Source organism: Delphinus delphis, chromosome 12 (assembly GCF_949987515.2).
Source record: "Delphinus delphis chromosome 12, mDelDel1.2, whole genome shotgun sequence".
Taxonomy (NCBI): domain Eukaryota; kingdom Metazoa; phylum Chordata; class Mammalia; order Artiodactyla; family Delphinidae; genus Delphinus; species Delphinus delphis.
In genome coordinates, this window is record NC_082694.2 from 34,318,474 (window position 1) to 34,331,266 (window position 12,793).

At 47.0% G+C, this 12,793-nt stretch overlaps 1 protein-coding gene across 2 annotated transcripts in view; it reads right to left on the reverse strand.

Annotated features, from left to right (window-relative positions):
* Positions 1 to 5,988, reverse strand: part of MEIS1 (Meis homeobox 1) — a 135,934-nt gene extending 129,946 nt beyond the window's left edge. For both annotated transcript variants that reach the window (XM_060026476.1, XM_060026477.1), the window contains exons 1-4: positions 5,195 to 5,988; positions 3,116 to 3,342; positions 1,120 to 1,261; positions 541 to 591 (exon numbers count right to left, since the gene is read on the reverse strand). In XM_060026476.1, the coding sequence (XP_059882459.1) occupies positions 541 to 591; positions 1,120 to 1,261; positions 3,116 to 3,342; positions 5,195 to 5,206 (432 nt within the window). In that variant the 5' untranslated portion in view covers positions 5,207 to 5,988. The remainder of the gene's footprint in view (positions 1 to 540; positions 592 to 1,119; positions 1,262 to 3,115; positions 3,343 to 5,194) is intronic.
* Positions 5,989 to 12,793: the final 6,805 nt, after the last annotated feature.

Genomic DNA, 12,793 nt, shown 5'->3' on the forward strand with positions numbered 1-12,793 from the left:
CCCAGCGCCACTGCCCCTACCCCACCCCCAAAGGGCCGCATCCCTCGACTAGGTGTTTCCTTGCAAGGAGTGCACGGAAAATATTCCCAACAGTCCCCGGACTGTGGCTTTTCACACTGCAAACTTTCTGCCACCCTCTGCACACCTTTCAGATAAACTGGTGGTTTGGGGCCTCTGGCCCGGTCGCTGTCCTCATGACGCGACTTTGAGGGCTGGGAAGTCCGCAAAGTTTAAGCACACACGCTGACAGGCCCGGAGATAAATCCCCGGGCTGATTAGAGCCGCGCTGCCCGGCTGTCATAAAAAACAAAGCTCGCGTTTCCCCGCGCCGGCTTGCCCGGCCCCTCTCGAGGTGAATTTATTTCCCCGGGACCTTGTCCCGGACCACTTGCGGGTGGATGGAAACCTCTGCAGCCCACTTGCAGATAGGGGAAGACCGGTCTAGAAACCTCAGGGCTCTCAAAGTAAAGCTTGGGAGGAGGGGGGATTTTGGGGGGGGGAGGGAAGGTGGGAGGAGGGGAGTAAGGGGTCCGCTCTTACCAAGTTATCCAGTTCTGGATTAGAAGAAAATAGAGGTTTTTCTGCGCGAATCTAAATACAAGTGAGAAGGGGGGTGGGGAGAAAGAAACATTTGAAATCTGGTCGCCTTCCTAGTTTCTTGCCTCATTACACTGTCGGGGGCAGGATGTAACCTCCGGGAGAGGCTCTGTGACACCGAGTTCGTCCCGTGCAGAAACCCTTCAATGTGAGTCAAAGAATCCGAAAACAAGCCCAGAGCACAGGGTTACTTCTCCCAGCAACTGCGCTTCTGAGAGACCGCTGCCCAGCTCGCCAAGTCCAAGGCAGCTCCTGCGCGTGGGCTTTGGGGTTGCATTTTACAGAGCTTTCTGCGTCGGGTTAGGTAGCGGGAGTGGGTAAGCACTGGGGTGATTTTCAGGCGTCCGCAAAGACACTCATTTAGGAGGAAAAGCTCAGAAGAGGTAACAGGCCTGGCTTAGGGCGGACTGTTCGCTGGTTACTTTTGCAAATGTGCTGGGTGGGAGGGAGGGAGGTTCTTTTCTTTTCTTTCTTTCTTTTTCTTTTTTTTTCTTTTACTTTTGAAACATTGATTTTGCTGACCTGTTTGGCGAACACGGCTATATCTTCATTGAATGACTCTGACGAGCAGACGTCCCCGCCCGCCACCCCCGGCTCGCGGGGGGTACAAGTAGCTAATTCACATTTCTCAAAAATCAGTGCTAAGAGAGGGAAGAGGGGGTGTCTGCAAGAAAATACAACAGTCACAAACAACACAATGGTTAGTCCCGCGGCAGTGAAAAAAGGCGCCCAAGAAAAACAGCAGGACGAGCTCAAGGCGGGGACCCCCTCCCTGATTTTGTCATCTACTTGTTCCCCTTCCCCCGCGCCCCCAGGTGACTGCTCACCTCCCCTTCCTCCTTGGGCCCCCGAAGTCGGAGGCCCTAAGCCATGGACCGTATCTGAGGATCGGTTCACCATATCTGGCCGGAGAAATTGGTAACATTTGCTAAGAATAAAACCCAAGCGGTTCCAGCAGCCATTTTGAATTAAGTTTCCCACCCCGACCGGCCCTCGTCCCTCCTCTGCACATCCAGGACCTGCAGGGGGGGAAAGGCGCGGGGCGCAGGGGGTGGGAAAGCTCTTTCAAGTGGGTTCCTCCAAGGCCATCTCGCGAAGCCCAAGGCTCTGGGGATCTTGGTGGCAGGCGCTCAGCTAACTTGGGGAAAGGACCTCTCTGGTTGTGGGACCGACTGTCAGAGGACTGCATCTCCCGATCCCGACCTCACGGCTCTCGGAGAGCAAGAGGGCTCCTCCTCGGCTCCCTGCACACCTCCCTCCCTTCGCCGATGGTCCCCACCGCCCCCCAAAGAAAGTTCCGTCAAATGTTCCTGCGGTCAAGCCTTTCATTTTTGTTCCTGCGTAATGCCAAAGCAGCTAGTATCGCGAGGGGCCTAGATGTCGCTTATCCCAGCCCATCAAAAAAAAAAGAAAAAAAAAAGCCTCCTCTAATGCCCAAAGAGGTGTCTCAAGTCTTTTATTAGCTCTCACAACCCAGCTGGGAATTTAACAGTTTGGGGTCCTTTTCAAAAAGCTTCCCCAAATGTTCTGTCCCGGAGCCTAAACGATTTGCAGTTAACAACACTGCGGAAAGGACGCTGAGATTTAAACAAGCCCATCGCACGAGAGACCAGAAGATCAAGCAGAAAGGGTTTTCAGCCAGGGAGGGTCAGTGTTGCCTGATTTTTTTTTTTCAAAAGAAGAAATAAATAAAAATAAAAGTGGCTGCAAAGTAAAAAGAGGTCCCCCAATACATCAGCACACAGTAGGCACAAGTGACTTTCAGAGGGTTTTACTAGTCCAGGGTCTAACCCAAGGGCCCGGGAGAACACGGTGTGAACTGCAGCAGAAGACGACACCGACCCGAGAGCACCCCGCATCTACTTCTAAATCCTGCAGGTTTCGCCTTTGAACACAAAGTCCTAAAATGGCTAGAAGTTTCTTAAGGTCTGTGACAATTCAGAGCGAGCTCCTCTCCTTGACTACAGTGGTCAAACTCCCTAAATGCAAAGCATGATCCCCCTTGCCTGACCTGCAACTGGCCTGCCTTGATTTTATTGTGCGGTGGCAGAGCCAGCATACGGTGGCTGAGTAAACTTAGCAAGTCAGAACAATCAGTGGCTTAAAAGATTTTCCTTTAAACTAAAAGTTTCGTTCCAACACAAAGGCGCCTACGTTTAGAAACCCCCAACACTCTCCCTGCGAAGTCAAGCGAGTGAGGACTCCAACCCGCTGAGCTACCGAGCCGGGGTCTGGGGGGACGAGGGACATTTGGCAACTTCTGCACGGCGACCCCTCCGCGGGCATGGCCTCGGCGGAGCGGGGCGCTGGACTGGCGCGGAGCGTGTGCGGAGATGGGGGCGGGGGGGCGTCTGGGATGGCAGGCCGCCTCCCCCAAATCTTCATGCAAAGCGAATGAAAAGTCACCAAATAATGTACCTCCAATCCAGAGAGCTCTGGCTTTCCTCTTACTGAGGGCAAAGGGAAATAGAGAAAGCATCGCCTCTCCACTGCTTAGCCTGCTGCCCGTCGTACCTACCCATAAATGGCATCTTTATCTCTCTTTAAAGCGTCATTGACGGAGGAACCCATGCTGGGAGCCATGGCGTTGGTGTGAGCTGTGTGCGGATACTGATGCGAGTGCAGAGGAGGCCCGTGGTTCAGGTGGTGGACGGGCTGCATGGACCTGGCCGCGTGCGGGTCCCCATACATCGTGGAGGGGATGCCTACTCCATCCATGCCCCCATAATGGGGTAGATCGTCGTACTGCATGAGAAACAGGAGAGAAACAGGTTCAGAAGGCCAGGCGGGCAAATGGGGGAACGGCAGGACACGGAGCTTATATAATGTCAGTCCAGCTGGATCCTTCAACCCCGAATTCGGTGGCCTTGCATCTCTGAAGTTGAGATTTCTCATTAAAAAAAATATTTTTAGAAGTAAAATTTCTAGGATTCTCGGTAAGACTCGGCTAGATTGAATGGTCTTGCCCTAACTTGTGTCCCTATCAGCTAGCCAGAAATTCAGGATCCTTTGGCAAAAAAGGAAGGAAGAAAGAAGGAAGAAAGGGAGGCATTCTCCCGGAGGGCAGAAGGTAAAACGTGCACGTCTCTAGAGGAGGAAATTCAAAATCACAATAATAAAACATGCCAGGACAGTACAGCAAACCTGCCTGGTTTCACAGACCCTTCCCATCAGGGGGAATTTAAAAAAAAAAAAAGTTACGATGGGAACAGCTAAGCCAAGCACGTGAATTCAGACAGGCTTCTCATTTTATTTCCCTGCCAGCGTGGGGTTAGGCAGTCCTGCAAGACACTGCATTTCCTTTGCTCTCCAAGACAAACTGCTAAATCATACAAAACTAACCGGCTCTCTTATAAGTGAAACTCAGAGAAGGGTAGCTTCTCTTCAACATCGGGGCTGAATTTAGAATTGGGCAATATTCCCCTCAAGTTAAAGAAAATGTATAGTTGGAGCAATTATTCTATTTTTTCTATTCTTATGAACTTTCCCCCTAGACTAGATGTCTGTGAGCTAAATGTTAGTCATCAGGTTTAAAGCAAATTTAAAAGTAAATGCACATTCAACCCCCCCATCTTCCTTCTCCAGGAAAACTACTTTCATATTGTCATTATTTTTGTGTGCAAAATTTAGCTATTTAGGTTTTCCTCTTTGCTTCATTTCAGGCATGTTCTTTTCCCAAGATGTGGAGGCGCCGAGAGTGAAATGATTTTCAAAGAAAAGAGGAATTGCCACTTTCATCTCCTTCAAGCCAGAGGTGTGAAAAGAGTTTGGAAGAACGCTGACATTTGCCTGAACCAAAGGAGTAAAGAAAAAATGTGTCAGCCTAGTAACTTTCTTTTGCAAACAGGGCTTTGAGGGCCAGGGCACAAATTATGCAAGGAAGGCTTTTTGTAGACCCCCTTTCTTTTAAGAAACTACCTCTGTTGGGTTGTCATTGTCTCACTTTACTCTCACTACATTTCCATTCAAATAGGAATATTGGGGAAATTAGTATTGCATTTTTAAAGTGAGTAGTTGTGTGCTTAGTATCCAATTAGTGCAGGGCTCTTCTAAGAAAAACTTACAAAGTATTACCTTGCATAAAAAACCATGTACATTAAAATTACTTTAAAAAGATGAATGCTTTCCGACCCCCAAAACCGTTGTACTATGACAAAGTTATTTGCTTAAAAATGCTAAATACTTTCAGTGATATTAAAGATGAGCATAATCAATAACGTATCAGAAGTTTCTAGCTGCTTATTTTAATTTAAAACTAGCCTTAAACTTCTGCTCCTTGAATGCTCACGCTATATAACATTAGGTATCTAGCGCTGTTTGTTTTTGTTTTTTAAACAGATGATTGCCCGAGCTTGTATTTTTATTTATATAGCTGCTGGTTAGGAATCTATAGAAAACTTGATTACTTGAATTAACAATTACATGTTAATATACATAAGTCTACAAATGCATTGAATAAATCCTCTCGCTTTAGGCCACGGCTTTAGGAGCCTCATTCAAAAAGACAGAGAAAAAAGGAAACTTTTTAGCAGTGTCTTTCAGCCACGTTTCAATTTAACCTCACATTTGAGTTCCACAATTGTTTTTTAATACGTACCCTTTGCGCCATCGGCCTCCCTGGCTCCCTTCCTACTTCAACTTCTAATATATCCTCTTTAAGGCCAGTGTGAAAAGAAACAAATACGTAAACTCCCCCGGAAAAAAAAAATAAAAAGCACGACGAAAAATCCCTTAACGTCTCCAGCAACGTGAGCTACTGGTCCCAGATCTTCGGTCTATGGGACCTGAAGCAAAGCTCCCGAGTCACTGAGCATAAAAGCGCTCCGTTTCCAAGACAGCAGCGGGGGCAAAAAAAAGCAGATCTTCTCTCCCCAAAAAAATCAGTTAAAAAAAAAAAAGCGCCCCTCAGACCCAACTACCAAATCTCATGGCTTTCTGCCACTCCGGCTGTCAATCACAGGCGAGGTTGTCAACGTGGTGAATGAATGATCATCCGCTCAGTCTTCTTCTGGTCAGAACACCTCAAATGTTAATATTCAAATGCACAAAGCCCTAGCGCTCGCTTCCCTTGAATCAGTCCTAATTCCTAATCAGTTTCTCTCTTCTCTCGCTCGCTCTCTTTCTCTCTCTCTCTCTCTCTCTCTCCCTCTTTGCAACTGCTGCACTGGAGGGAGATTAGAGGAGGGTTAAAAAAAAATGTCTGTCTGAGTTTGTCTTAAAGGAGCCACGATCGATGCTGCCCGCTTGCAGTCCCCGTGCGTGTGTAAAGTGTGTGTTGCACAGGCGGAGAGGTGGATTCCGACCAGAATGCTAGAACCCGGAAGTAGTGGTGGCCATAACAGGTCGCGTCTTACACAATGCATTGGGCTGCAGCAAGTAGGCTCCTCGGCAGGGGTGGGTGCGCGAAGCGAGCTCTGGCCGCACTGGAGAGGCAGAGAGGCGCTCCATTAAATCGCACGCCCAGGCACAAACACCCACACACCCGGGGCACACGCGCACAAGCGCGGGTAGTAGCCCCCGGCCGCCGGCTTTATTTTCCGTATGCTTTTCTCTCCCTCCCCCTCCAGACTCTCTCTCCAATGCTCTCTTGAAATAGATTGGGAATAAAAGCGGGGCAGGCAGCAGCGGGAGTTATTTTGCACAGGGCTCCGTGGATTGACTTCCTGACTTTCCTCGAGATTATTGGGGTCTGCCAGTATTTTTCGGGGCGGAGGGGGGCTGGTGCAGAAAGTAGTGGATTCTTAGAACCAAACACACCACGTAGAAAAGTCAAACCAGGAGCGGAGAGGAGGCGCAGGAACAGGGCTGGGAAAGGCTGTGCTAAGAAGTCCCGAGAACGTGGGGTGGAGATGGCTGGGGCTTTCTGCAGATCCACCTTAGAGGGTTTTTTTTTTTTGCTGTCAGAGGTGGACACCCGGCCCAAGGAAAGGAAATGCTTGCGTTTTCTCACTTTGGGGATCTGGACGCCCCCACCTCCTAGTCCCGGAGGCCTCCAGCCCCAGCCCCGGCGTCCTGCGCAAAGTGAGAGAGGAAGGGAGGGAACAATGAGCCCGGAGCCGGGAATGTGCCCCCAGCGCCTGTTTACAAACACGAAGCTATTTATGATCGCCGGAAAGCGAAACCCGACGCGGTCTCTGGGCAGCCCGACCTCGCGGGTGGATCCCGGGCCAGGGAGCCGCGGGGAGGGAGGCTCTTTCTCCGACCCGCTCCGGGCGAGGCGGCCGTGCGCCCAGGGCGCGGCGCGGCGGGGTCGGCGCGCTCGTCTGGGGCTGCAGCCGCGCTGCCTTTGTCTTCGAGGCGCCGAGGGTCTCCGGCCTCGGCCACGCTCTTTCCCCGGCGACGCCCCGCGCTCTCCTCCCCATGCCCTTCTTCCCCCCACTCCTCTTTCCGATCCCCAGTCTGGCTCAGGGAAAACTCCCAGTGCCAAAGAAAAAGAAATTCACTTCGGGGGCTGAGATTTCAGACAAAAAGCTGCCCCTACCCACAACTCGGAGGCCCCAACCAGCCACTAATTTGAACTTTCTCCCTTTCAATACCTATTCTCCGGTTTAAGCAAACAAAAAATTCCTTTTCTTCACTCTCCCGCTCTCAACCTGCCCTTTATTAGTATATTATTATATTTATTATTTTCGTTTTTATTTTTCTGCCCGCCCGGCTCTGATCTGTCGAGATGGCTCAGCCGCAACAGCTCGACCAGCGGGCTGGAAACCTCACATCCCGGAGCAGGGCTCGCAGCTCGCTCGGCTCGGAGCACGATTTTTTTTTCCTCCCTCCAGTTGAAACCTCGCAGAAAACTCCCCCTGCGGTCGAGTGGAAAATGAGCTCACCCAAATCTCGGTAGGCAGCCGGGGAGGAGGGCTCGGCCAATCAGGAGACGCTCCCGCCAAGGCAGCAGCTTATTGGCTGCGGGGAAAATCAATTATCAAATAATCGATCAGCAGGGAGCTTCGATCTGCCGGGAAGGCAAACTGCCACTCCGGATTCCCGCCCTGATTGTGGCCAAAAGGCTGACTCCCCCAAAGCAGCCGGCCCCTAGCTCCCATCGCCCCTACCCTCATCCCACCCCGCCAGCTGCGGACCAACCCAAAGCGGGGGAGGTGAAGGAAGGGGGAAGAGTTTTGAGAAAGATTAGGGGCTCGTATCTGCATAGACTGTTTGGAAAAGATTAGGAGCTCTCAAATGTATTGAAGCCAACTCTTAATACGCAAACTAAAAGAGAATTCGCATCGGTCCGAGAGACAGGACCGAAGTTTCTGTTTGAGTGGGCTTTCGAGGAGCAGGGGACACAGGGCGAGCATCAGAACGTAGATCTGGAATCAGATTCCACCAAGCGGACGTACCTCCCTAAGCGTCATCTATTGCTTCTTTTAATACTTCTCACGAGTCAACGCCCAGTTCCCCCCAATAGTGGAGTTTTCATAAAGCCGAGCATCAGAGCCTTCCCAGACTCCCGCACATCACCCCCGCCCCGACGCCGTACTCGCCCCATGTGTTCCCGTAGGGCTGACACGTTCACCCAACGCCTTCAGATGCGTTTTGCCTTGAAAGAGCTCCGACTGTTAAAAAAAACTCATCCTAGGATCCCCCATCATTTGCATCTCTGTCTCCTCTCTTCCTTTCTCCCCCCACACCCCAAGTTTTAAGATCTTTTACTTTTCACCATCGCAAAATGTAGAGTTTTCTGGTACAAACGCCTCGACACATCACGCGGGAACTTAAGGCAGGCCCGTGTGTCAAAGCCCAGAGGATCCAGGTGAATTACCAGCGCCTTTGTGCCACTGCCTGGCAACCCCGAACCCCCACCCCGCCGGCCGTTCCCCAACGTGAACTTGGAAACAGAACTCAGGCCAGGATGGGACCTCCCGGTGTCAGGAAGGCCATTTCTCTGTTTAATTCCTGGGAAGCTGCGCTGGCTGGGCCAGCCAACGCAATCCTTTTCCGATTACAGAGAGAAGACCAAACTGGGCCGGCCGCCTGCAAGCTCTTCCTGGAACCCCAGCCGGCAGCGGCCAACACCTGAGCGCCTTCCGACGGCTGCTCGCTGGGGTGTGAGCTCTTTCTCTCCAGCAGGCCCTCCCGATATCAGCGCGGCTGGCGGTAGTGGGGCACGAAGTGGGGGGGGGGGGAGGGGAGCGTCAAGCCAAACACCGACATGGGCACAGCTACGTTTATGATCCTAAAATGAACTGCGAAGGAGATTGTGTAAGTATAATTTAACCAAGAGAAATTTACTGCGAAATACATTTCTATGACCATGGTCTTTAACAGCCCTACGGGTTCTCGGGCAAAGACTTAGGTGGCCGACCGGTTTGGAGTTACCTCAAGTCTGCGGTCACGTTTTCAAATGTGGAAAAGGCCAGTTCTGGTATATATAGTTCTTTGACAATGGAATGCATTTTGTATTGATGCGTTCCGGTAAGTTTTCTCTTTTGTTTTCTAGCAGAGATGGAAAAAGAAGGTTCAGGTAAATCTCTCCTTTTCCAACACAACCCCAAACTTCAAGCAGTAGAAGACTATTACGCTCTTCAACCATGATCTTCAACTTTAAATTACCGACAAACAGAGTTTCCTTAAAGAATGAGATAGTTTGAGTTTGTGGGCTTAAACTAACCTCATTAGCTTTGAAAAGTGTCTTCTTCCTTCCCTCCCCTTCTTTCCAAGTATAGCTGTGAACCCGATGGTCCTAGGCCTTTATAAGATTAATTCTGAACAACCGAGAGACTAAAACACTTTTACAATGTAATTACAGTAGTACAAATTGTTTGCCCAAACCTCATTCTGGATAAGGATTTTACAATTAGCAAACAGTTATTACAGTTGGGGCTTGCTGAGAGAAATTGCACAGAGGACCTCTGGAGTTGCAATATAGTAGCCATAAAAAAGAAGAAGAAAAAAAACCTCCTTTAGCAGGGCAGCAATTAATCATCTATTAAAAGAAAAAGGTAAAGGGATAGTTCCAGGTATCTTAGAAAACTAGTACTGATATTTATAGCTGTTCTATGGCAGTGCCTTTTTCTAGCTTATCTCAGATACTTGCTTTTTAAGGCAAAAGTACTTTTATTTTGCAAAAACTTGGCCTGGTGAAGCGTCCTGGCACTTGCCCCTAGCTCTTTCGAAATGGGCCTTCCATACTCAGCTTACCCTTCCCATCCCAGAGCATCTTCCGAAAGATAGAGAATGAGGACTTTAAAGAGGCAGCCTGGGGCCTAGGTCTCTATTGTTTACACCCTCAGGCAAGGAGGCATTTAAAACAAATAGTGCCCCTTTGGGCTGTTGGTACAGTCCTCCGGGAGAACTTCCCTCTAGTGTTCTGTTTTCCTATAAGGAATCGTGTCTTTGGAAAGACCTATATCCGGAATTAGGCTTTTGTCCCCGAAGTTCACACTGATGAGTCAGCTCCAAAACCCTCAGAAATTAAAAAGGCACCTCTTAAGGTAAAATGTGTGTGTATTTGCCAGCCCAGAATAAACAAAAGCCTGTTAATCAATCGAGTTTGGCAGCTGTGTTCACAGAATGATAAGGGTTTATCATCTGCCACCTAACTTTAAGATGCCTGTTAAAATGCTGTGATTACTCTTCAGGTTGTCCTGTGGGCTGGAGGCTTAGGGTTTGTTCTTCAAGAACATTCATCCTCTGAATCTCATCCCACATTAGCGTTTGCATTTCAAAAAACAGAAATAAGAGAAGGGAAAGACAGTTCAAAGAAAATAGATTTAAAATCTACTAGAGATAATAGAGGAATGTTGGAGATAAGAGCCTGGATGCCATATGAGAAAGGTACCAAAAAGTCAAAGCTAATGAATGGCTGTGAGAAAAGTGAAATAAACTATTTAGAGGTCTATAAAAGGGAGAAACCTGGTTAGGTGATATGAAAGGGGGTTAACCGACAGGATTAGGGAAGACGTTAATCAAGTGCCCCAAAGCAATCTGGGCTATAAGAACCTGGAGATTTGTTTACTGCATTTTGCTTCAGAAAACAAAGAATGTCTGGGTCCAGTTCAGAAGTCAATGAGAGGTCAGCTGAGGCTCTCCAATCATCACAGGGAAAATACCCGTCACTATATTCGGGCTGGATAACGCAAAAGTGAAGGAAAAAAAATTGGGGGGGGTGTGTGTTTTCCTTACCACTTTTCTATTTCAAATCATTAAAATGCTTTGGTCTCTAGAGGGGGAAAAATTACGCTGGTTAACATAATTACTAGCTCTGACATTTTCAGAAGTTATAGAGGTCTTTTATTAATTAAATGGAGGGCTTAATAAAATATTCCTAATAAAATTTACGGTTGTCTTAAAACTTTCTAAACAGTGCTATAAATTCTTAATAAAATTAACTGGGAAATGAGTTATTAGCCCACACTTTACCCTCTCCCCCCACTTCTACATAAGGAGCGTCTGCAGGATGAAAAGGGAAATAGAAGCCTTTTAGTAAAATATAAATATTAGCCAAAGTCACACATTGCTTTAGGAGAGGCAACGTTTCAACTAAGTTATTTCTTATGGCTTCATCATCTGATATACCCCAAAAGCTATTCACAAAATTTCTAGAAAATTTCTTCCCCCTTTCTACTAGGTATTATATACGCATGTATACATTAGCCCATTTGAAATACAGTACTTAATTTTCTGGTCTGAGTTGTGTGTCAAGTTTAATAAAAAGCATAGATACATCAGGCAAAATTCCAATATAGAATTTTGAAGGTTCAGGTTGCAAATATTTTCTTCATCTGTTAGAAGATAATTAAAAATGAAATGCCTTGTACTTTTTCTCAGTTTAATTTCTTAAAAGGTAACTTAAATAATAAACTTCTCAGTAACATTTCCCTCCAAACTCCTCATTTATAACAGTTGCTGCGTTATCTGAAGCAGCATTTTGGTGAGCGGATACACAAATCTTTTTCATATCGCTACATTTCACAACTTTGTGGAGCTTTCTTAAGTTTGGAGATGCTTCTCTGTTTCACAGATACAACACAGGCTGGCTGACTGTTTGAGATGAACAGTACACTCAGACACACTCCAAACTAAACCAAATAGCTTTGGTGGATTGTTCAACGTTTGAAGACTTGATCTTTTGTGCCGTCTACTGGACAATGGAAAAACTACAGTCTCTATGATTTAAGAAACTTTTTTCTTGTCCAGCATTTGGGGGAGGGGGGGTGATTTGGGGCTGGTAAGTAATAGGAGAGGACCACAGGACCCAACTTAGACTCACAGGACAGGTCTTGTGGCCTACTCGTGTGTTCAAATCCAAGTTTAGGACATTATACTAAGTATAGGCACACTTCAACCACTGGACTAAAGCACAAGGCTAAAACCTACATTTAATACAGTTGTGCATGTGTGGGGGTACACAAAGTCAGCTTGGGAAGAAAAGGAAAAGATGGTGGGACAAGCCTGGCATCTCTGAAAAAAATATATGTGTATGTGTGTGTGTGTGCACATGCATGTGCGTGCAGTTACTTGGCTCTGAGCGTGAATTGCTTGACAGTGAAGTTAAATGTGTCTACTGCCTAGGTAATCCAGGATGTACAAATTAAGTTTTGAAATTCAGAACGTAATATTGTTCAGTAATCAAGAAAAGTACCTGTAGGAGGGACAGAATGAAATTGGTAATTAGAAAATTTTTAGTGCAGTTCCTCTTTTGGCATTATTGGATGAAAATATGAAACTTCAGTGTTTTCACTTGGAGACCACATGTGGGAGAAAGTGTGGCTGAAATTCAGTCAGATGCCTTTGTGTAACAGAGACTGTTTGATGTTCTCTTAAACATTTAAAAATATTGTATACATTTTTTGTTATGATTTAAAAAAATATTTATGGAGCTCTAGCATTATGGAAGCTTTGTACAAAAAAAAATTCATGAAGCTAACTCTGACCTCTTTGATATTGACATAGTTCCTGAATAATCACAATTATTCTAGAGAACTGATAAAGCCCACACCACTAAAATATGGAGAAGTCAAGCTGATTTTGGTGGAAGAGACATACACTTGGGTACCAGCCTCTTAAAACTGTTTGCTTTCCTGAAGTTAAATTGCTTATTGCATTAAAAAAGAAAAACACCTATTAATACATGACTAGTTATTAGGGTACTCTTTAATAAAAACCCAGTAGTGAAAAGGAGACAGCTTTAGGACACTTTATTGATGCATAGATATATTTCAATGATCTACTTCAAATATACATTTTGATGTGG